Below are 21,370 nucleotides of genomic sequence, written 5' to 3'. Positions count from 1 at the left end.
TCAGTGATAAGGATTATGTTTTATGTGGAGCTTATTGTTACAGGAGGGCATGCCGGAACACGGAGTGGAGAAGGACCGGACCGATGACCTGAGGATCAGTATCGGGTCAATGAAGGAGGCTCCTGTAGAAGACGACCCTCTGAAGAGTAACCGTGCACTGAGTCGTCTACTGGAACAGGAGAGAGAGGAGTTGTCTCCCATTGGTATTGAAGAGGTATGCCTTCATACTCATCTAAACTAATCTAAAAACTATTTACACCATTTGATTTACTTAGAAATTGATGTAGGATCATCTTGCCCTCAATATTTATCAGCTACCATACATAACCTATTATGTATTCTTTCAGAAGGTAGAAACATTAAGACAGTGGATTAACTTTTTTTACATTGTTTTATGTTTTGTTATAGGTGTTTGACATTTTGCCTCTGTATGGAACACTGATGCCTGGTGACACAGAACAAGTGACCATGACCTTTTATGGTCATGCAGACATTTGGGGTCAGGCAAAGGCCATTTGTGAGGTTGAGGGTGGCCCTACTTATGAGATCATTCTGAAGGGAGAAGCTTCACTAGTTGAATACAAGTTTGATACAAAAGAGATTGATTATGGAATGCAGGTAGGATTTGCTAAAAACACTGATATTATTTATAGAGTTAGTCACCTTTCTGAATTGTTAATTCTATAACACTTGTTTTAGATGTATGACCATGTCTGCACTGCTGAGATTACTCTAGTTAACCTGGGAAAAGTTGGTTTTGAATTCACTGGAGTAGGCATGGATCCAGCTCAAGCCAAGAAACCTAAGCCAGGTGTGCCAATAATGGTGCCTCACACTGTAAGTCTGTCTTACCACAAGGTCATGAAAATGTCAAAATATTTGTCATTTGTAAGATAGTATTAAACATTTCTAGATATAAAAACTCAAAATTTGTAAATAACCACAACCTCTGTAATACAATTTTACAAAACATTCTTATTTTGTATTATTTAATTTCTATACTACTTAGCACAATACATGAATTAAACATTTGTTCAACTTTCACTTGTATGTCTTAGAAATTTCTTAATCATAGGACCTGGCTTCAGATGTCAATATTTAAATACAAAAAAGTCTCTAGTTTGAAAAGTAGTCTTCAATTGTGAAAATGTAAAACTGAAACCTCAATTGACAGGGTTACATTGAGCCCCTGAGCCAACAGAAGCTTACTGTCAAGTACCTGCCTGGAGTTCCTGAAGATTTCTCCAAGAGCTTCACAATCCAAGTTGCTCATTTTGAACCAGATGAAATTAAGATCCATGGATCGGGAGTGTTTCCCCGTATTTCCCTGGATCTGCCCAGAAGCAATGACCCAGAGGGCTACTACCAGGAACTGGAAACTGCTGCTCGAGAAAATCTAGCCAAGACAGGAAGAAAAACCACCAAGGCAATGGAGCGACCCAGTAGTGGCCTGGCAACACACGCTCTCAGACACGATCATATGCAGGTCAGTTGCCTAAGAACGTCAAAATTACCACACAATAAGTCGGTAAAGACAATTTCTTTAATTAGATATTAGCAGAAGATTATTGGCATGGTTTGTAGGGTGAGATGTCAACACAACCTCAAGAACTGGAGGTACAGATGGAAGTAGAACGTCTGGCTGTTCAGCAGTTTGCTCTTGATCAGCAGGCTCAGATACAAGCTCGTCCTGACCTGTATGATGTCACACCCCCGGACAGTAACGAGAGCCGAGAAACCAGTGACTCTAAGGCTCCAAAGAAAAAGAAAGTCAAGTATGTCAATTTTGTCAGTTGCATTTCATAATGAAAAAATCACAATCCCAGTCATTGAAACATGTGTATGATTAAATATGTGTGTTTATTTTCTGATATATCCTGTGATATTGGTATGTTTAGGAAGTCCTTATCCTTCTCTTCTACTGGTACACCAAAGTGAGTCATAAAGGATTCAAGTTCTACTTTTTTTCTTTATGTTTTGCATCTGTTTAATTTTTAAGTTTGATTTTTTTCTTTATTATTTCATAGTGTTTTGACATGCAGTTGAACTTTGGTATCTCGAACACCGATATCTTGAATACCATGGATACGTCAAAGTGATTAGGAAGTCCCAACCACTTATTCTTTAAGTATTTTACCCCTGATATCTCAAATCTTCGGATATCGCGAAGTTTTTTCTCGGTCCCATCAAGTTCGAGATAAGGAGGTTTGACTGTAGTTTCTTGATGATTTTTATCGTTATAAATAGTTTGAATGTTTTTTTTTTCACATTATATACATGTAATTATCAATATGTTTGTACACATGTTTATTTTATATCATATACTGTAGTTTGACTTAATCTGACTTCTGAAAGTTGTATAATATTCTGGAAAATAGCTGACAGGTTTATTTGAGTTTTCCTCTGCTTATGAATATTTGAGTAGCTAGAAAAAATATTGCTAGATTAATTTTTCAGTAATTGGTGTCCTAAAAGCTAAAGTATTCATAGTAATTTTTTCAAAATGTGGCAGTTTGCCTGATGAATTGCTGTTAATGTTTTGATCTCAAGATTGTCTCAACACCAAAAATTTAGTTATTTTGAATACGGTAATAACAAAAAATAATCCATTACTGAATGGATGAAGGATTCACAAAAATTGTATCTCAATAAAATGCTGTTGTCTCACCAAAATAAAGTTACAGTACAATATATAAGAGATTTATGGTATTTGTGTCTCTCCATTTCTTGTTGATTTGCCTTTGTATTATAGAAATATAGAAGTCACAAGCTCACTTTGGCAGCTGCTTTTTACCATTACTTTTTTTCTTTCAGACCAAGACTTCCAGAATATATTTTGGACTTTGGTCATCGTGTTTTGGGAACAGTGTGCACACACATCATAAGGGCAACCAACACCGGGGTGTTTCCTGTCTCTTTCCAAGTGGAGCGTGATGATGTGCATCGCTATGGATTCCATGTGGAGCTGGATCGGGTCCGGAATTTGCCCGGAGCTCCAGACCATGAGACAGTGGACTTTGTTGTTAGTTTTGATCCCAGGGGAGCTAATCTGCCCCTAGGACCCATAGAAACTGTAGTACCAATTAATGTACGTCAACTTAAAATACTTGAGAATAATAGATGTATGAAAAATATATATTTGAAATTTATGGTACAAGTGAAAATATGAACACAGGAAAACTAGTCATGTGATGAGTTGATAACTTATTGTTTCTTTGATGTAGATTTTGAATGGCCCAGTCATTCAATTGAAACTGAAGGCTAACGTGACAATGCCAGACATGGAAATATCTGATGATTCTCTGGACTTTAGTGAAGTGAAATGTGGAGAATGTAAAGTTATCACAGTACAGCTCTACAACCAACAGCAGGTCAAATGTGAGTGGAACTCACTGCCCTCGGAAAAAGAGCTCAGAAAGGTGAGGTCAAAACTGTTCACAGAAACTTCACTTATAATTATCGGGTAATAAAATTATAAAGGATCATTAAAATTTGTTTTTACCTAATTATATTACTGAACTAAAATTGAATTCAATTTTTCAGGCTGAGAAACATGTCCCAATGCATCTGCGGAGGAAACAAAAAGATAAAGATAAAACAAAGCCTCGTCATTTTGAGATCATGCCTCCTACTGGTGTTCTGATGCCAGGACAAAGAATCAATGTCCAAGTCAAGTTTATGCCCACTGAAGAGGTAACACATACTCTTTGTTTCTAGAAGATAGATATTCATTAAATATTAAACAAAAATTAAATTTTTCATTTTTATTTTAATTTTTCTTCCAGAAATTCTATGAGCAGAGGATTCCCATCAGAATCTACCAGAGCAGTCAGCGGATCCTCTTGTTGTGTCGGGGACAAGGGTTGGAGCCCAGATTGGAGTTTGATCGTAACCTTGTGGAATTTGGTCCAATTCTGCCACACAGCAGTGGAGATGAACAGGAAATCATAGTCAAGAATCCCTGTAAATTCCCTATAGAATTCTACAACTTGGAGTTTGACTCAACATATCTAGAGGAAGAAAAGGTATCCACTTGATTTTTTTCTCTCTCATTAGCATAGGAATACTTGCAATGTACTTGTATCTTGGAGAGTTACAAAATGAAATAAAGTTTTAATGGAGTAGATTATTCTACAAACTCTTATAAAAAAATTAAGTTTTCTTCCTGATTTGTGTGCCAGTTATAATTGAATTAATGATTAGTAAGTTCTACCTTTTTTCAACATGCAGATTTTACGAATCATGAAAGGATATGACGAATACAACACAATCTTACTGCCTCCAAGAGGCACTGGAGAAAAATTACCCCCAGAACTGATAGAATTTTATGAAGGTATATATCTAAATGTTGATTGGGGATCCTAGTTACTCATGGTATTTATGATCACTGAGAAGATCTATCTAGATGACCTATAGATAAGACTAAATTTGATATTATAGAGCAAATGAAGAAGTTGGAGGAATCTGAACGTGCCCGAAAAGAGGCTGAGGAAGCTGCTCTGGCCGCTAAACGTGAGCTGGAGGATCAGACCGGGGAGGGGGAGAGTGAAGAAGGAAAGGAGGAGGACTCTGTCCGCACAGATCTACCCCCAGGGACAAACGATTCCCGTGCAGGGTCCAAAGCAGGGACTGTTGAAGCACTTGATCTCGAGGATCGTCTGAAGAAAGATGAGATGGATGATGGTGAGATTCTATAGGCTAGCCCATTCAACTTACTTAGAATTTTATGTGATCTCTTTATATGTTTCCAATTTTTGCATTAGTACTGCATGATTTAAATTGATATGTGATGTTTTCAGTAGAAGAAACTGCCAGCAGTATTGGAGTGGGAGAATTAGAGATTACCCCAGTATCTGCAGCCATTGCTAGACATCTAGGTATTGACCTCACCCCTGAGGGTAAAGCTGCCAGGAACAGAAGAGGGCTGGCTATAATTGTCCATGGTGCTCCCATGTCAGGTATAATAGCAAAAATGTCTTATTGTAAGTTTTTGCTGCCTCCCCATTGATCAGCTTCTGGACATAATTAAATCTATGCTCGTTATATTTACAGGAAAAACAGCTACAGCTATTGCTCTGGCTAAGAAATATGAGGCTGCCATTTTGACTGTTGATCAGGTAATATTAGATGCCATCTCCAGTGGAAACACATCTGCAGGTCTGCGGGCCAGGGAGATGTGTCAAGAGGCGGCTAGGAAAAGGGCCGAGGAGCTGAAACTGCTGGAGGGAGAGGAAGCCGAGAAGAAACCAGGAGGACTCAGTGTGGAACAACTTACAGCACACACTCAAGTCACCAGTAAGTCTGGGCTAAGTCATATAAAGGTACCATTAAGTCTTATATTGGAAACAAGTCAGTAAGTCTGGGTTAAGTCATATAAAGGTACCATTAAGTCTAACATTGCTTATGTGTATATATGTGTATATATGTATTCAAGTCACTAATAAGTCTGAGGTTATGTCAACTAGTCAAATTATTCATTTAAAGTTAAGTTACATGAATGCATGCCAGATATACATGTAGTATAATGAGAAGTAAATAAAAAAATCCAGATATTTTGAATGATTCAACAGAATTATATTATATATTCCTGCTTTGATTGTCACCATTTGTTTTACACATTCTCACAACCACACTTATCAAAACTAACCTTAAGTTTTTGTCTATACTTTCTCAATATTTATTGTACTGGGTATTTGGATGTCTGGGAAGACATTTTGTAACATTTTATTTTGTATGTCGTCTTGTTAATTGTGTGTGATTAGTATCAGCATGGCGTACACCTTAACTGTATATCCTTGAGCACATTCATGGTGACTGTATTTAGTGGCTTCTGAATGTGGACTAACTTCCTGTTATTTCACTGATTGAGCACCACTCACTATTCACAGCGGGCGCCACCACTGTACCTCAGACTACTTCCATCATCTCCAATCGTAAGACTAGCACTGTTTCAGATGTCAAAGGCTTGAAGGACAAGCACCACGGTAGTACAGCCGCAGGGAAAACGGGCATCAATACGTCCTCAATAGATGGAGCCACTGGTAGTCAGGTAGGTGCTAAAATTAGTTTAATTGATTATTGTGTTATAATTCTTGATGTAACATACTGTATATTGAATCTTTTAAAGTGTCTGTAAAGGTTATTTTTCAAAATTGTATTTTTTCCCCTTATTTTTCATATGCTGAGCCTTTCATTAATAATGACATAACATATAGTTTCAGTTTCTCATTATTAACAATCATTCTTGTCATTTTAACTATCATAATTTGATAATCTCTGAAATCAGTAAATCTGTCCAGTCTATGTGTTATATAACGATACAATCAGATACAGATAAAACCGTGCTTTCAGATGTATAGTCGTGCTCATTACCTGTATTCTGTCATGGTAAGATACAAGGTTACTATATATAAGTGTATGACATTGGTAAAGGCTGATACACAAGCACACAGACAAAATATATCACACAAGTGTATGACACTGGTGAAGGCTGGTGATTATCATACACACAAGCACACAGGCAAAATATATCACACATGTGCACCCATAGGGAATGGGCTGCAAATACTGATGTTTACATAAAATGATTCTGAGGGGGGATAACTCTTATCACTCACATCATCTTCCTCTATTACTAACCGTTTTTACTAATCTCTAGCAAACCAGTAGTAAGACACTGACCACATTACAGGCAGTTCCTGGTCATGGACACCCACCAGAAAAAGGCGGGGCTGGTCATGCTCCGCCCACCAAGGGCGCCCACGCAGAGAAGGTGCTTCTGTTGTGACACACCCCTTTGTGTTTTGTCTTTTTTTTGCACCCAGTTACCTTGTTTGGATATATTGTTCCATATTGTCATTTATTTTAATATGTTCCTCCATATTAATGTTGTGCAATCACATGTAGAGTTTTCTTTATGTGTAGGAGAAGTATAGGTACCTATTTTGTAGCAATTTCTCATCTATTTTTTTAAGTGATTTTTGCATTAATATTAACTTGTTATACCATATTTGCATTTTTCTATGATTCATTTAATTTATCAAATTTATGTTAGAGAAAATGCTTTTATAATCTAACCAATCAGTTTTCTTTTGAATTTAATTGCTGCATAAGTTTACAAATTTTCACAAGATTAACATTATCACCTTTATGTTTTAACTAGTGAGAAAAAGCCATATAAAGAACAACATGTAGTTGTACATTATATGTGTCTTGACATACCTGGGTACCTTACACATGGAATACAAACTGACAGAACATACAAATACCTTGGTATACATCAACAAGAAAAATGTTAGGGCTGTCATTGTATTTAAATATGATAAAGTTAGATAACTCTAAAACTAAGCATTGCATAGTTTTTCTTTCAGTTCTTTATCCTTCAATGAAACAGTATTTTTAACCATTTATTTAGCCATTATAGTTTTTCTTTGTTGGAATTTTACAATTCTGTTGAATAACATTTGTAGTTCCTTATTTTTGTCTCTAATTATAACAAGACAGGAAGGAAAAATTCTGAAAAACTTGAGTTTTTCAGAAAATCTTTTTTCTTGAATGAATAACATTGATATAAAGTGACGGATAAAAGCCTGATATTGTCTGTAATGGCAGTCACCACACTTTGAATGGGCTGAGTTAATATGTTGTATAAATTGTAGTGATGTACACATTTTGTTTCTGCTACTAATATTTTAAGGATTCCAAAGCATTCTAAAACTAATAGATTAATTATGTCAAATTGTTGATATGTGTATAATACATGAATCTGTTGTAAAAAAAAAAACAAAAACATTTACCAACATTTTTATTTTGATGTAAAAACAGCAATGCTTGTATAAAACCCTGATTTACTGTGGACTAAAGAATTTTTTTCACTATTTGACCAGGTCCCCAGCAGTCCCCCACCTCTAGCAGCCCCTATTGCACGGCGCCTCAGTGTCAGTGCCAGCGTGGCTGGTGAGGAGGGGCTGATGAGCTGCGTACTGCCAGAGGACCTCATCGTGGAAATTCTGTCAGAGAGGCTCCAGGTAACTTTAATGATAATGGAGTGTAATCAACTGAAATATGTTACAAATTTATTTTCCTTCATTGAACAACTGAAATATTCGCAATTTCCTTTTTATGTAGTTTACAATATTTTAATTGAATGAATAAAATATAATTTTATATTTCAGTTAAATGACTGCCACAGGGGTGTTGTTTTTGATGGCCTTGAGAATCTGTTTGCCCAGAATCTGTATATCACTGCCCACTCCATACTGAGGGCGCTAAATAACCGCAGATTTATCTACTTTGTGACAATGAAACTGGATTATAACGTTCTCAAGGAGCAGGAGAAGAAGGCCGAGGAGGAAAGAGGTGAACTTTACTGACACGATGTTGTCACTCTGTATATTTGAGCTTTTCTTTAAACATATAGTGCCAGTGAATGGGCATTTAAAACTCATCTTAAATGTAGCCTAACTAAGAGACAATTGAATCATTTTAGTGCGACAAGAGAAACTGAAGGAGGAAGAAGATAGACAGAGACTGGAGGAAATGTCAGAGGATGAATATGACGCTCTGTCTGACGAAGAAAAAGCCGAGGTGGACAGAAAACGACTGGAAATCAAGAAGGAGCGCATCAGAAAGTCAGTATTGTCTTATTGTAGGGATGTAAGGATTAATGATTTTAATGACTTTGATAATACTTACCAGTGATGTATATCAATTACAGAGAAATGGAGGAGAAGATGGAAAGAGAGAGGAAACAGAGAGAATTAGAGGAAATAGAGAGACAAAGACTGGAGGAGGAAAAGTAAGTCCTCCTATACTACCTAATGTCAAAGGTCATACTAAGACACAGAAAAAATAAAGTATATGAGATCTAAAGATAGTTGTAACTAGATGTAACATTAAATCTACTTTTTGTTTCTATTACCTCAGTGGTAGACACATAGGGGTCACTTCGTCTGTATCTGCCCCATTGTCTGGGACGAGTCATACTTTAACACAAGTGAACAGAACCTTTTTATTGTAAACTGCACCATATCATCATGAAACTCATTGATATCGAGACACAATTCCTGTTTTATTCAAGCTATGTTAAAGGTTAAAGGTCAAGAATCGACTCATACCTTCCTAAAGACCGATGTCTTGTAGTTGTAATTCTTAATCTGTAGATAAAAATACAGTATTGCTCTAGTATGAACACACATATAGCAAATTTACGGATATAACATTTTTTTATCCCTCGCAAAATTCTGAACAATTCCTTGAAAAATTTTATGGTTTATAACGAACTTGGATATAACAAATTTACGGATATAGCAAATGTTAAGGATATAGCAGAGTAAATTGACAGGTCCCAAGGACTTTGCTCTAGCTGAGTTTTATTGTAACTGGTTCTGGTAGAATTTTGTCAGTTAATCTGTGTTGATATTCTGGTAGAATTTTGTCAGTTAATCTGTGTTGATTATCTGTGGTAGACACCACAAGGGAGGAGGGCATCATGTAGCACAAACTAACGACCAGCAGCAGTAAGCACTCTGTACTAACATGATGAACACTAAGTCTGTACTAACAGTTCAGTGAATACTGTGTACTAGTAGTACAGTGAACAATGAATATGTACTAATTCTACAGTCAACAGTATCATTAACACTACAGTGAACATTGTGTACTAACACTACAGTGAATAGTGATTTGGTACTGACACTACAGTAAACATTAAGTCTTTACAAACACTATATTTAATACTAAGTCTATTCTAACACTACATTTAGCACAAAGTCTCTACAAATTCAATAGCAGACACCAAAACCATACTTATCTACAGTGGCTACTAGGATTGTACTAACAAAGTGACTGCAGTATTAACTGTCGTGTCCTATGTATTCAGTGTAGAATTATAATATTGTCAATTTCTGAAGTGCCAATTCTTCTTTTTAAGTCTGACAAGAATTATTACTTGTTTTTTGTGTCTGTGGTGAATTCCTGATGTGTTGGTTTTATTGTTGTATTGTTAGTGTCTTTCACTTTAAATATTTTTGCTCTATTAGACAAGGAATTATATTAGTTTAAGCTTCTATTATTCAGTAGATTATAAAATAACTAACATAAAACAAATGAACAATGAATGTTCCTATTCAAACAAAATAAAAGTAAAAAAGTTATCAAATCTTAAAATAAATTTATGTACAGGGCTTTGAAGAAAGGAAAGAAGAAGACGGCTGAAAAGAAAGAAGAGCCGGCCAAGGACGGAAAGAAGGGTACTGCAACAGGGAAGCCACAGAGTGCCATGGACTCTCGTGTACAGGCCTCCCGGGCTGGGGCTAAGGACGGGGAACATGGCAGTAAAACCGGCGCTAATGAACGACCCGAGTCCCATCAGACAGAGAAAAGCGACACAGCTATGGATGACAAGTACGTGATTGAATAACAAATACATGTGCAAAAATAGCAAACAGGAAATATGTATCACCTAATGGTTTTTAAACATAATCTTTATTGTTTGTAGGAAAGCAAAGAAGGGTAAGGATGGTAAGAAGGATGAAAAGGGGAAAGAGAAATCAAAGGAACTGACAGATCCCCCACAGGAGGAATTACCTCCCCCTCCCAAGGAATCAGAAATCCTGCTCATGCAGAGGTAAATAGCATCATTCTCTACAGTGTTTAGTGCTATTCATTAGATTTAACTCTTTATCTTTTTTATGATTTATTTAATACCTGAAAGTAAGTGTGTTCTTGAAATTCAATATTGCTTCAGCTACTAGGTTTATTAATGTATTAATGTTTGCGATAGATTCCGCACCTTTGAGCATGCTCAAAAAGATATCATGGAAATGATTGAGTTCTGGGACAGAACCACTCTGAGTCTGAAGAGGCCACCTACACCATCAGAGAAATCTGAGGACGATGCGGCTCACCACCCTCCGTCTGGAAAAAAGGGAAAAGGGGGCAAAGGTCGGGTCATCTTAAAATTGTAAAAATATAATTTTTGTTAAGAAACAGGGAAAACCTTAATATATTGTCTTTTTATAATTCAATGTATATTTAATAGATAAACATGAGAAAGAAAAAGAGAAGGAGAAAGAGAGACTGAAACAGATAGAAAAGGAGAATGCAGAGAAAGCAGCCAAAGAGGTTAGTTTGTCTCAAATTCTGTTGTAACACAGCTAATTTTTGTAAACAAATGACACAAAATTTCTTTCTCTGTCATAAAGAATTCAGAATTTTTTCCCCAAGAAGTATTTAATTAAAAAATAAACAAATGATTTTCTCTTACTTTTAAAGGCTGCAGAGAAGGCTGCCCAGCAGGGTGAGGGTGATGGATTGGACGGTGAGGTCATGTTTGATGAAGCAGCAAAGGAAAAGGAAGAAGATGGCACAGGAGTACCAAACATCGTCGTAGACTGCTCAGATAAATCAGTGTCTGCTTACGATAAAGTACTACAGACCAACAGACTGCCCTCCATGGAAGAGGTAAGAAAACGGAGTCAGTTAACAAAAAAGGAATTCAAAAATGAGTGATTTAGAAAAACAAAAACTAAATTAAGTCATGATTTCTTTAAGGTTCTTGATGGTCTGGGTCTTGGCCCAAAAGGACCACCAATCCCTCCCCCTGCTGCATTTGCTGTGGTTCCTTTCCCAGTGAAGAGAAGAGCACCACCAGTCAGTGAATTTGGAGGCCGCTACATTTTTGTAGCATCATCCCCTGATGATCCGTATGTTTATATCTATTTCTCCTCTGTAGAGTGAAATTTAGCATTAAGTGGAATAAGAAAGTACCAGAAGGATGTAAATGAAATTAATTTTAACATGAATTACTTTCAGAAACATAGGGGCACCTGACCCTAAGGAACTTGAACCGGAAGAGGAGAAATCTGTGACTCCAGACAAGACAGAGCACACTACGCCCACCAAAGGCAAGGGGGGCAAGGGGAGTAAAGAGGACAAGAAAGATAAGGAAGACAAGAAGGGGGAGCGTAAGAAGAGTGCCGAGAGGCGGACGGGAACAGCCACAGGAAAGTCCTCATCACGACGCAACTCAATGCAGGTGGCATCCCCACCACCAGGGGCTACAACTCCTGTGTCAGACATCGATGCCTTAAGGTAATGCTTGCTCTGGCTGTATGTGAAAATCACGGTGGTTTGCTCCCAGGGAAGATTGGACTATTAATGCTAATCCCTTTCACCTATTGGTCTAGTTTGACCACCCATCCTTGTGGTGGGATTGTACTATGTAGATCAGAATTATGGCACACATTGATGAGCCTTTAGAACACAGTGATCAAATTGTCTTATTATTTACATGTACTAGAATGTATGTTACTAAAAAATAATTTCTGTTTAAGCAGCATTAATAAACTGACATTACCATGTTATGAAAGTTCATGATGGGTCAAGTCCAGATTGATCACGCCAGATCATAGCCTGTTTGAACTAACTGCAATACATAGCCTTTTACCCTGTGCTCCCAAAAAAATATGCTTTAAAGCATGCTTATGCTTCCTAACAATGAATTGGCTTCAGTGAGGTGGTAGTGATTTGTCTGTACCTAATATATCGTATGTCATGAATCAGAAAACAGCATCATCTTATCTCAACCAACCTTCTAAAACTAGTATAGAGGATGTAGAAAGCATGTACCTCCCAGTGGTAGCAAGGATATCCCCTCCCACACACCCCTCTCATCCTCTAACCTGTGTCCATCCCCTCCTTAATTAACTGCCTGTATGTGCATGTGCATGCTGAATACTGTATCTCCTTACAGCTCCACAGGGGAAGGCGTGGCTCTCGGTGAGGCCAAAACACCCAAGTAAGTATCGCCATCTATCACAGTGTGTAAGGGAGGTCAATCTTGCTGAACACTTATACACAAAAACTGCCTGTAGATAATATTTATATGGAAGTACAAACACAGACTAATTAGGTATACTATATAAGAGAGATACAGATTTAAAGAGGAGGGTCTGAATTTCCTATTACATTTCTCTTACATGTTAAACATTAATTAGTCAAATATTACATTCACTCGTTTATTACTGTTACAGTAGTCAATGAATGTGTATATAATATACATATTACACAGTATCACATGCAAAATACATGAAGTATGCAATATTACACAAGACAAGGATAAGTTAGTAGTTATAATGGTGTATATACATTCAGCTAGAATTGGTGCTGGTATTTAGTGTTGTTTAGTGGCTGTTCACTTTTAATGCTTTATTTTTTACCTAACCAATCTACTAACATTCTTTGTAACTTACCTTGGAACTTTTTTTAAATGTCTATTTTATTTCATTCTTTGTTCCTACAATATCTTAAAAATTATGTACTATACTTTAAGCTTTCATTGTAATTATGTACTCGGTATACAGACTTTAAATCTTTAAAGGTTATTTCATTTATTTTAGTTTATGAAGCTAATTAAAAATAATAAAAAAAAATAAATAATTTCATTCCACTATATTTTCATTTTCCACTGTATTTTGATTTTCATCCTAATTGAATTAATTTAAAATTAGGCTTAGTGACAGGTCTTCACTTTTTTCCCCAGTAAATTTTTATTTATCAAAGTTTGGCAACCAGGTACTGTAAAATCACATATTTTTATGGGGTCAAATTTTCGAGGTTTGAGGAAAAATTATTGGTTTCTGGGATTTGATTTTGTGGATGGAGAAGTCTTTAGTTATGTATACGAAAATTTACATTTTGTGGTGACATGAATTCATGGGTCTTTTTATACCTTGAAAAACAACAAAAATTAAACCCCCACGAATATTGGTGATTTCACAGTAATTCAAACCAACCAAAAATTAAAATTTGTTGAGCATAAATTATTTGTGATGAAAATTTACAGGTAAACAATATGTCATAACAATGTATATTATGCTTGGTTGATATTGGATATTGAACTCTGAATCATGAATAAGTTGATTAATATTTGGGGTAAACTTTTGTAGACTGTCAATTTTCCGATGGATAATCCCAGCCAATGGAGAAGTTGTTATCAGGCTGCGCTTCCAGTCAGAAGAACTTGGTCAGTTTGACCAGACCCTGAACTTTGAGATTGTGGGAACTCGTAGAAGATACCAGCTCTACTGTAGAGGGGTGTGTGCTTTCCCCTCTATCAGCCGTGAACCCAGGTATATTCACTCTCACATAATATATGTCATAACCTACTTTTCCAAGTAGTGAAACTCTATTTTTAACATGCAAAATTTTTCAGTTTTGCTATTAGCCCTTTTATCATAATCTCTTTCTACTGAATTGTAGGATTGTGTTCCCAAATCGCAAGAAGAACAAGAAATCTGATGAAATTGTTCACAAGAAATATATTCTTGCTACAGAGACTTTTGAATTTGGTCCACTCTCTCCAGGAAAATCCAGAGCAGAGTAAGAATTCAGTGTTTAAATCTCAGAAGAGTGTTGTGTGTCTGTGATCAAATTTAAAAAAAGAAATACAATTCTGATAGAAAAGCAATGAAATCTGTTATGTTTCAGCATGAAGAGTGGTCGATTCCCAGAAACCATGGAGAAGATAACGATTTGTAACACCTCTCCTCTGGAGGCTGATATCAGCTTCTGTTATCTAGAGGACAGTAAAGGAGAGACGTTCCTCTTAGATCCCACAAATATGATTCTGAAACCTGGCGAGTCTCAACCCCTCACCATCTGGGCGTACCCGCGACATGAGGGGCACTATGAGGATAAGATTGTCTGCTGTATTAGAGAGAACCCCGAGCCTGTGGTGTTTAAAGTCTGCTGTGATGCCTTCCTTCCAGCTCTGGAATTAGACAAAAAGGTGTTCCACTTTGACAGTGTCCTACTACACAGGTACTGAGTCCTCTTACATTTAAACTATACATATTACTACATACAAACCCTTGTTACCTTCAAATTTAGTGCAAAGAAAAGTACAAGCTTTAAACCTTTTCAAAATACTTGCAAAGTAACTTACTGACATTCTTAAATATGTATGAGCAAGAGTATACACTAACTATACATCCTCTTGTACATTGAACTAATATTACATATAGATACCTATATAATTTTTAGAAAAGACACCAAGACCATTTACATGAGGAATAACACCCAGCTGCCGGTGAAGTGGAAGATCACAGGCTGGGAAAACCTCGGGGATGACTTCACGCTGGCGGAGGATAACGGAGTCGTGGAGCCTCTGTCTGAAGTCCCTCTCCATGCTTACTTCAGGGCCATGAAACCCGTCTCCACCATCAAAAAAATGATCAGACTGGAGGTCAGTATACAGCCTGAATGATCTGACATCATTTCTTGTCAAACTTTTATTTTAAAGCTCACATCCTTTACATGATTTTTATTTTGCAGGTATCTGATCTTCAGGAGATCACTGGTCTGTTTTCTAACGAGGCTATTCAGGTCATGGCTGAGGCTTATGACGTTGCTCTGGATGTCAGTTTCCAAAAAGGTGGGTCCGATTTGAAATGGGAACATCAAAGATAAATGATAAATAATTGTGGATATTAACAAATTGTTTGTTATGTTTTGCAGGAAATGATGGAGGACTAGATTTTGGAACTGTAAAAGTTGGTCAGGAAGAAAAACTCACATGTCATCTCAAAAACAAAGGCAAATTTGAGATTCAGTACAAGTAAGTACATAGCAACTTTGATGATACATGATGCAGGTGATACATACATACATACAAAAATACATACAAGTATACACCATAAACAACTTTAATTTACTGGTAATGACTAATAATGATATTTTTGATCATCGTTCTGTCACACATGTTGATTTGATATATATATTTAATTTGTAGCTTTGTGTTTGACAATTGTGATCCCAAGAACCCAAATCCCTGGGACTTGTTCACTGTGAATCCCAGTAAGATGACTCTGAACATGAACGACCGACCCCAGCCAGTCACGGTGTCCTTCAAATCAAACAAGGAGGTTCACATAAAAGAACAGCCTATCCTCAAATGTCAGGTCATTGAGCCGAGACTTGGTGATGGAGGGGAAATTATAGCAAACATTCCCATCAAAGTTTCCGCTGAAGCCGAATTTGCAAAGTAAGATATATATGTTATTGTTGATTTATTTTACATTGATCATTAAGGTACTTTTTATAGATTATGTCAGTGACTTTACAATTTATGCCAACATCCTAATGGAAAACAAAGTGGAAAACAGTGACTGTACTTAATTTTTTTGTTTTTTGTTTGTTTTTTAGATACTCAATCTCCCCCATCAGTGACATTAACTTTGGTGCTCTGTTAGTGAATAATAAAAAGCAGAAAATGTTCACTATTTATAACCAGGGCAAATATGAATTTAAATACACCATTACCCTAATGCAGAAGGATAAGGACACACAGCAGGGTCAGGCTCGAGGAAATCGCCCGTAAGTATAACACATAAACATGTGTAATGTTGGTATCATTTGTCTATTACATGTGTAGTAACAAACATTATGGTTTTCTGAAGCAGTAAAGGTTAATTGGCTTATGTTTTAGGCCTGTAAAAGACAACAAGAGAAGTCGATCTCGAGATGGCTCGAGCTCAGGACGCTCAGTAGCCAAACCCAAGAAAACCGACTCAGTCAGGTAAGAATTTTCTTTGTGAATCTAGTTAAATACTGTAGTGCTTGTAGCTTTCTCCACATCTAGAACATTCAGTCACTACGGTGGTAGAGATTTAACACTTAGATTTAACCGTCATCCTTTGTTAATATTCACTTTGAATTCAACTCACAGATCACTTTGTAGTAATAATTGTCAGTACTCTGTAGTATCTTAAGAATTAAAGATTTACTAATGCTGCTAATATCTGGGATGTAGTTTTCTAGAATTAATACACTCAGTAATACCAAATTTCTTCTAAAATAATAACCAAGCTTTTGTAGTAAATATGAATTCAGAGAAAATTTGATTTATTGGTAATTTTAGTATTTTGATTTTCTACAAAAGCTTGGTTTGTTGCTTGCTTTGTGTGTGTGTCTAATTGCGTATTTCTCTACGCTTTATAAAGTAGTGAATATAACAGCTATAGCAAGGCTGGTTTAATTGATCGCACAGCGTCCAGAAATCTGCAACCTTCCAACCAAACTAACAGACGCACAGGCCTGTACAGGTATACTGGGGTTCTGCTTGTGGGCGATTATAGAGTACTGAGTCTGTAGACGAATTAATTTCAGTTTAATCTTATCAATGTAATTAAAAGTATTTATTTGTACCTTTGTTTGTTTTATAACAACATTGCTATTTTAAGCAATTATTAATTTTTATTTGAAAATACATGTATACCTTTACAAAATGAAATCAGTTAAGTAAAAATGAAGAAAAAAATCTCAAAAGCAATCCTTCTTAAAAGTAATCTTTTTTTTTCAAGTAGAAATCTTGTTTTAAAATTGATTAAAATTTTATTTGTTATAAGCCGTACTATATTTTTTCAAGTTTTATTTGGCACATTGATCTATGTTGTATTGAACGTGATATCAACTTTGTCAATCTCTCTATAGACAAGAGGGAGTTGGTGGACAATCTCGTCTGCAGTTTAAGATCTTCACTCTGTCCCCGGCTTATGGAATTATCTACCCTGACCACAGCCAGCAGATCCTTGTGGAGTGTGCCGCAGAGGTCCAGGGCAGATTTGATGAGGTAAGAACAGTTAAAAATTACGACCGTCATATTCTGATACATGCTGTAAATTTGTTCAAACTTCAAACATTTTACAATGTTTCTGATGAACTCTAAATGATAAATTTGTGAAAATGTGTTTAGATTTACTCTGATAAAATAATTTCTATATATGGATATTTTGTTTTTTGTTTTTGTTTTGTTTGTTTTTTTTTTTAAATGCTACAGAATATTTAGTTATGTTTATGATAGATATTTCTTCACAATCTTGATATAATTTTACAGGAGCTGTCAATAGATATCACAGACCGTGATCCCTCAGATCACTACCCACATGGAATCTCCTACAGAATCATTGCTGAGACTTGTACACCCTCCATCAATGTCGATGACATCAGCTCCATCTTTGAGGAACATAGAATTGTCAAGAATCTGGCTTTGTGGCAGCACCATAGTCAGGTATTTACTGTAAAAGCAGAAATATTCGTTGGGGATTAAATTTCGTTTATTTCGTTTTTAACAATTGGCAACGAAATTAAATCCCACACGAAATTATTAATGACTATATATTGAATAGAGTTACTTTCAAAACAATGAAATTTAATGCCCATGAAACCCTTTTGGATGACAATTCAACGAAATTTTATTCCCGTGAAAATTTGTGCTTCTACAGTAATTAGTCCACATACTGTAGATCACTTTATTTTAGCGACACCTTATTTTTGCGTGATAGCTATTTAATTTTAACAAGCGAGACAATTTTCGCAAGCTGTGGTTATTGTTGTATAAAATCCTAAACAATACAAATATAAGTGATAATGAAATTTTCACAAGCAGACAGACAGGTATAAAGTTCTCGTAAGTAAAAAGTGATTTAGAGTACTGCTGCTACTAAATTTGAAATAGTTGATAAAATGTATGTTGAAGAGGAAAATATTTAGCATTGGTAGATTCTGATTAAGAAATATGAAATAATTTGGATCATTATAGAGTGCTGAAAACACTGCAACTGATGGAGGAGTGTATGGAGAAGATGACAAGAAGTTTATCTTTAACAATGTGATCATTGGACGTAAAGCTAAGGCTCGCTTTAAGATCAGTAACACCAACAAGGTGCCCTGTGACATTCTTTTCTCCGTAAAACCAGTACAGACAAAGGGAACCAGACAACAGCAGGATATATTTGAGGTGGAACCAGTCAGGGCTCAGATCATGAACCACAGTCATGTGTATGCCACCGTGACCTTCACACCTACATCTATGCAGAATTTCAATGCCATATTTGAGGCAGCCATTGAGGGTGTAGCAACCAACCAAGCTAGAGGAAAGAACCTGACGTTCGAAGTTTCTGGAGATGGAAACCTTCCCAGAATAAACATACAGAAGCCAGCAGTGCGTAACAAGCGTGGTCAGGCTCTGATGCTGTTTAAGAAGAACTTGATTAATAGTACAGAGACAATGCCTTTGGTTCTGGTCAATGATGGAACACTGCCCAGTAAGGTGGACATTGACCTGATTGACCAAGATAATGTGTTCCAACTCAAACCAGCAGATGGTACCAATGCTATCATGGAAGATGATTATGAAGGTATAGTAACTCAAACAGAGACATCAGGAGTTCTACTTGTGTGAAGTAAATGTAATTTTAAGTGAAATCAAGTTTGTGACTGTCTTTCTAGATCATACAAGTGTATAGACATATATCATGTACTACGTTATTGTACTCATCTTAGACACCATTTAAAACATGACCAACAGATATGCTATATATATATACTGGTACTAATGCTGTAGACACATTATTAGAGCTGTTTGATTTTTTCAGACACAAAACGTCCACACACTGCTTCAGTGGTTGTTGGAGTTGGAGAGACAGCATCTTTCACTGTGACCTATAAACCCACAGCAGTTCAAAGGTCACAGGCCCACATCCATTTAATGGTAGTGGACAACCAGTACGAAGATTCCGTCATCCAGCTGGTGGGTGAAGGTTACCAGGATGATATCACCCTGGACAACATCCACAGTGTAGGGACTGGTACAGAACTAGACCTCGAGGAAGGAAACATGGCAGAAGATGATGTAGCAGGTACAATACTCATCTACCCTTCAATTTTTACAATTTCAAAGCCTCTGAACAAGATATGTAAGGGTGAAAATACATGTACATAAAACAAAATAAATTGGTGTCTCTTTTATGTATCATTACAATACAAAGGAATACTGCAGGTCTTACTTATTAAGCATTACACACTATTGTCCCCTTTCAGCTGCCAAGCCAAATTTGATAAGATTTGGTGACTGCTTCATCAATGAGCCAAGAACTCTGTCCTTCTCAATGAGAAACCATTCCAAGACAGATTGTCTGAGGTTTGCGTGGCCAGACCACCCACAGCTTAAATTCTCTCCACAAGTGGGTCACCTTCATGCTAACACTGCCAAAGACATGACAGTGACCTTCAAGTCTGACCAGCCTAAAACCCTGACTGAGAGTCCAATCAACTGTAAGGTCACCAAGATTACATTTGACAAACCTCAGAAGGTGTCGGACTGGGACGATAGGATTCGCACAGTCAAGTGGATCGATGTCCCCACCTCCCCACAACCCTCAAGTGAAGGGTAAGTAAAGTTGTTGTGGATGAAAACTAGACAAGATTTTTTCACTTAATATTTCTTAGAAAGTCATTAGTTTCTTCAAACTTTTGAATTTTTGATATTAACATAAGTAACATAAACTATAAAACATTTTAAGCATAATCTTATTATTGTAGAGGTGCCAAGGCTCCCTTGAGTAGTCGTCCAGCCAAGAAGAAGGTGATTGAGACAGAAACTGAGCCCGCTCACACAGAGCAGGCCGACTCAAGTAGGAATGTTGAGCTCTTAGTGTCAGCCGTAGCAGACTACTGTAAATATGAAAGCAAGATTGAGTCCATCCACTTCAAAGACACCCTCATGTTCCAAAGCAGAGTTTATGAGTATGATTACTACTTCAGATTTATTACCCATTTTAGATAAATAAATGTGTTAATAATGAAGATCATACTTCAGCTGTAGAAATGATGTACAATTTCATTGTTTTCCTCCAGATTTACTATCAGCAATAAGGGCACCATTAAGATGGATTATAGCTGGCAGGTAGTCATGGAGAACATGCCCCCACCTCCACAGAGGGCTGTGACCTTCGTGTCAGAAGGAGACCGCCCAGAGTCCAGAATGGAGGTCCCTGACTCGAGCTATGTACCATTCAGTATTGAACCTGAGTTTGGAACAATCTCAGGTGGCAAAAAACAGAGCTTCACTGTTAAGATGGCTCCTTTGGATGTCAGTGAATACGAAGGAAGACTTATTTGCACGTAAGGATTTCTGTTAAAACTGTGTATAACTGCATACAGTGCCTGTTGTTTCCTTTTCTTTTTATTTTTTACTTAGATAAGGGTTTGTGGCACTCTATAATTCTTTGACAGGATCCCTAACCTTGAGAAGGATCAGCAGGGCCCTGTGATTGGTCTGAAAGGGAAAAGCCTGATGCCGTACTGTCACTTTGAGCTTGAGGACTCGGACTATATCAGTGGTGCCCGGAGGAATCCAGAGATGAAGGGACCTAATGGAGCACCCCCAGGATCCACCCTAGATCCCAACACTAGGGTCATAGAGTTCAGCTGCATTGGGATTGGTGTCAAAAACACCAAGTATGCATCAGTTCACTTTAATTTTGAAATAAATGATTTTCTGAAATTTAATTTGTATATCATATATGTC

General features: G+C 36.8%; 1 protein-coding gene across 1 annotated transcript in view; it reads left to right on the top strand.

The window, feature by feature from the left end:
• The window catches only part of LOC133175443 (hydrocephalus-inducing protein homolog), a 38,507-nt gene that overhangs the window by 10,569 nt on the left and 6,568 nt on the right, over positions 1–21,370 (top strand). Inside the window, 45 exon segments of the mRNA XM_061310548.1 lie at positions 44–214; positions 409–618; positions 700–837; positions 1,175–1,486; positions 1,585–1,775; positions 2,815–3,088; positions 3,225–3,419; positions 3,544–3,693; positions 3,786–4,025; positions 4,231–4,333; positions 4,441–4,683; positions 4,800–4,958; positions 5,053–5,295; positions 5,889–6,049; positions 6,659–6,772; positions 7,887–8,027; positions 8,175–8,358; positions 8,489–8,630; positions 8,717–8,797; positions 10,183–10,404; positions 10,499–10,627; positions 10,784–10,944; positions 11,042–11,124; positions 11,275–11,463; positions 11,554–11,705; positions 11,815–12,093; positions 12,755–12,799; positions 13,950–14,132; positions 14,263–14,382; positions 14,491–14,823; positions 15,046–15,247; positions 15,337–15,436; positions 15,520–15,619; positions 15,794–16,045; positions 16,207–16,377; positions 16,490–16,579; positions 17,004–17,105; positions 17,494–17,632; positions 17,897–18,070; positions 18,602–19,199; positions 19,437–19,700; positions 19,882–20,230; positions 20,383–20,586; positions 20,698–20,964; positions 21,076–21,300. Coding sequence (XP_061166532.1) covers positions 44–214; positions 409–618; positions 700–837; positions 1,175–1,486; positions 1,585–1,775; positions 2,815–3,088; positions 3,225–3,419; positions 3,544–3,693; positions 3,786–4,025; positions 4,231–4,333; positions 4,441–4,683; positions 4,800–4,958; positions 5,053–5,295; positions 5,889–6,049; positions 6,659–6,772; positions 7,887–8,027; positions 8,175–8,358; positions 8,489–8,630; positions 8,717–8,797; positions 10,183–10,404; positions 10,499–10,627; positions 10,784–10,944; positions 11,042–11,124; positions 11,275–11,463; positions 11,554–11,705; positions 11,815–12,093; positions 12,755–12,799; positions 13,950–14,132; positions 14,263–14,382; positions 14,491–14,823; positions 15,046–15,247; positions 15,337–15,436; positions 15,520–15,619; positions 15,794–16,045; positions 16,207–16,377; positions 16,490–16,579; positions 17,004–17,105; positions 17,494–17,632; positions 17,897–18,070; positions 18,602–19,199; positions 19,437–19,700; positions 19,882–20,230; positions 20,383–20,586; positions 20,698–20,964; positions 21,076–21,300 — 8,585 coding nt within the window.

This window comes from Saccostrea echinata, unplaced genomic scaffold (assembly GCF_033153115.1).
Source record: "Saccostrea echinata isolate AGI-Se365-2 ecotype Australia unplaced genomic scaffold, CSIRO_AGI_Sech_v1 ptg000062l, whole genome shotgun sequence".
Lineage (NCBI taxonomy): Eukaryota > Metazoa > Mollusca > Bivalvia > Ostreida > Ostreidae > Saccostrea > Saccostrea echinata.
This window is presented reverse-complemented; position numbering and strand designations above follow the sequence as displayed.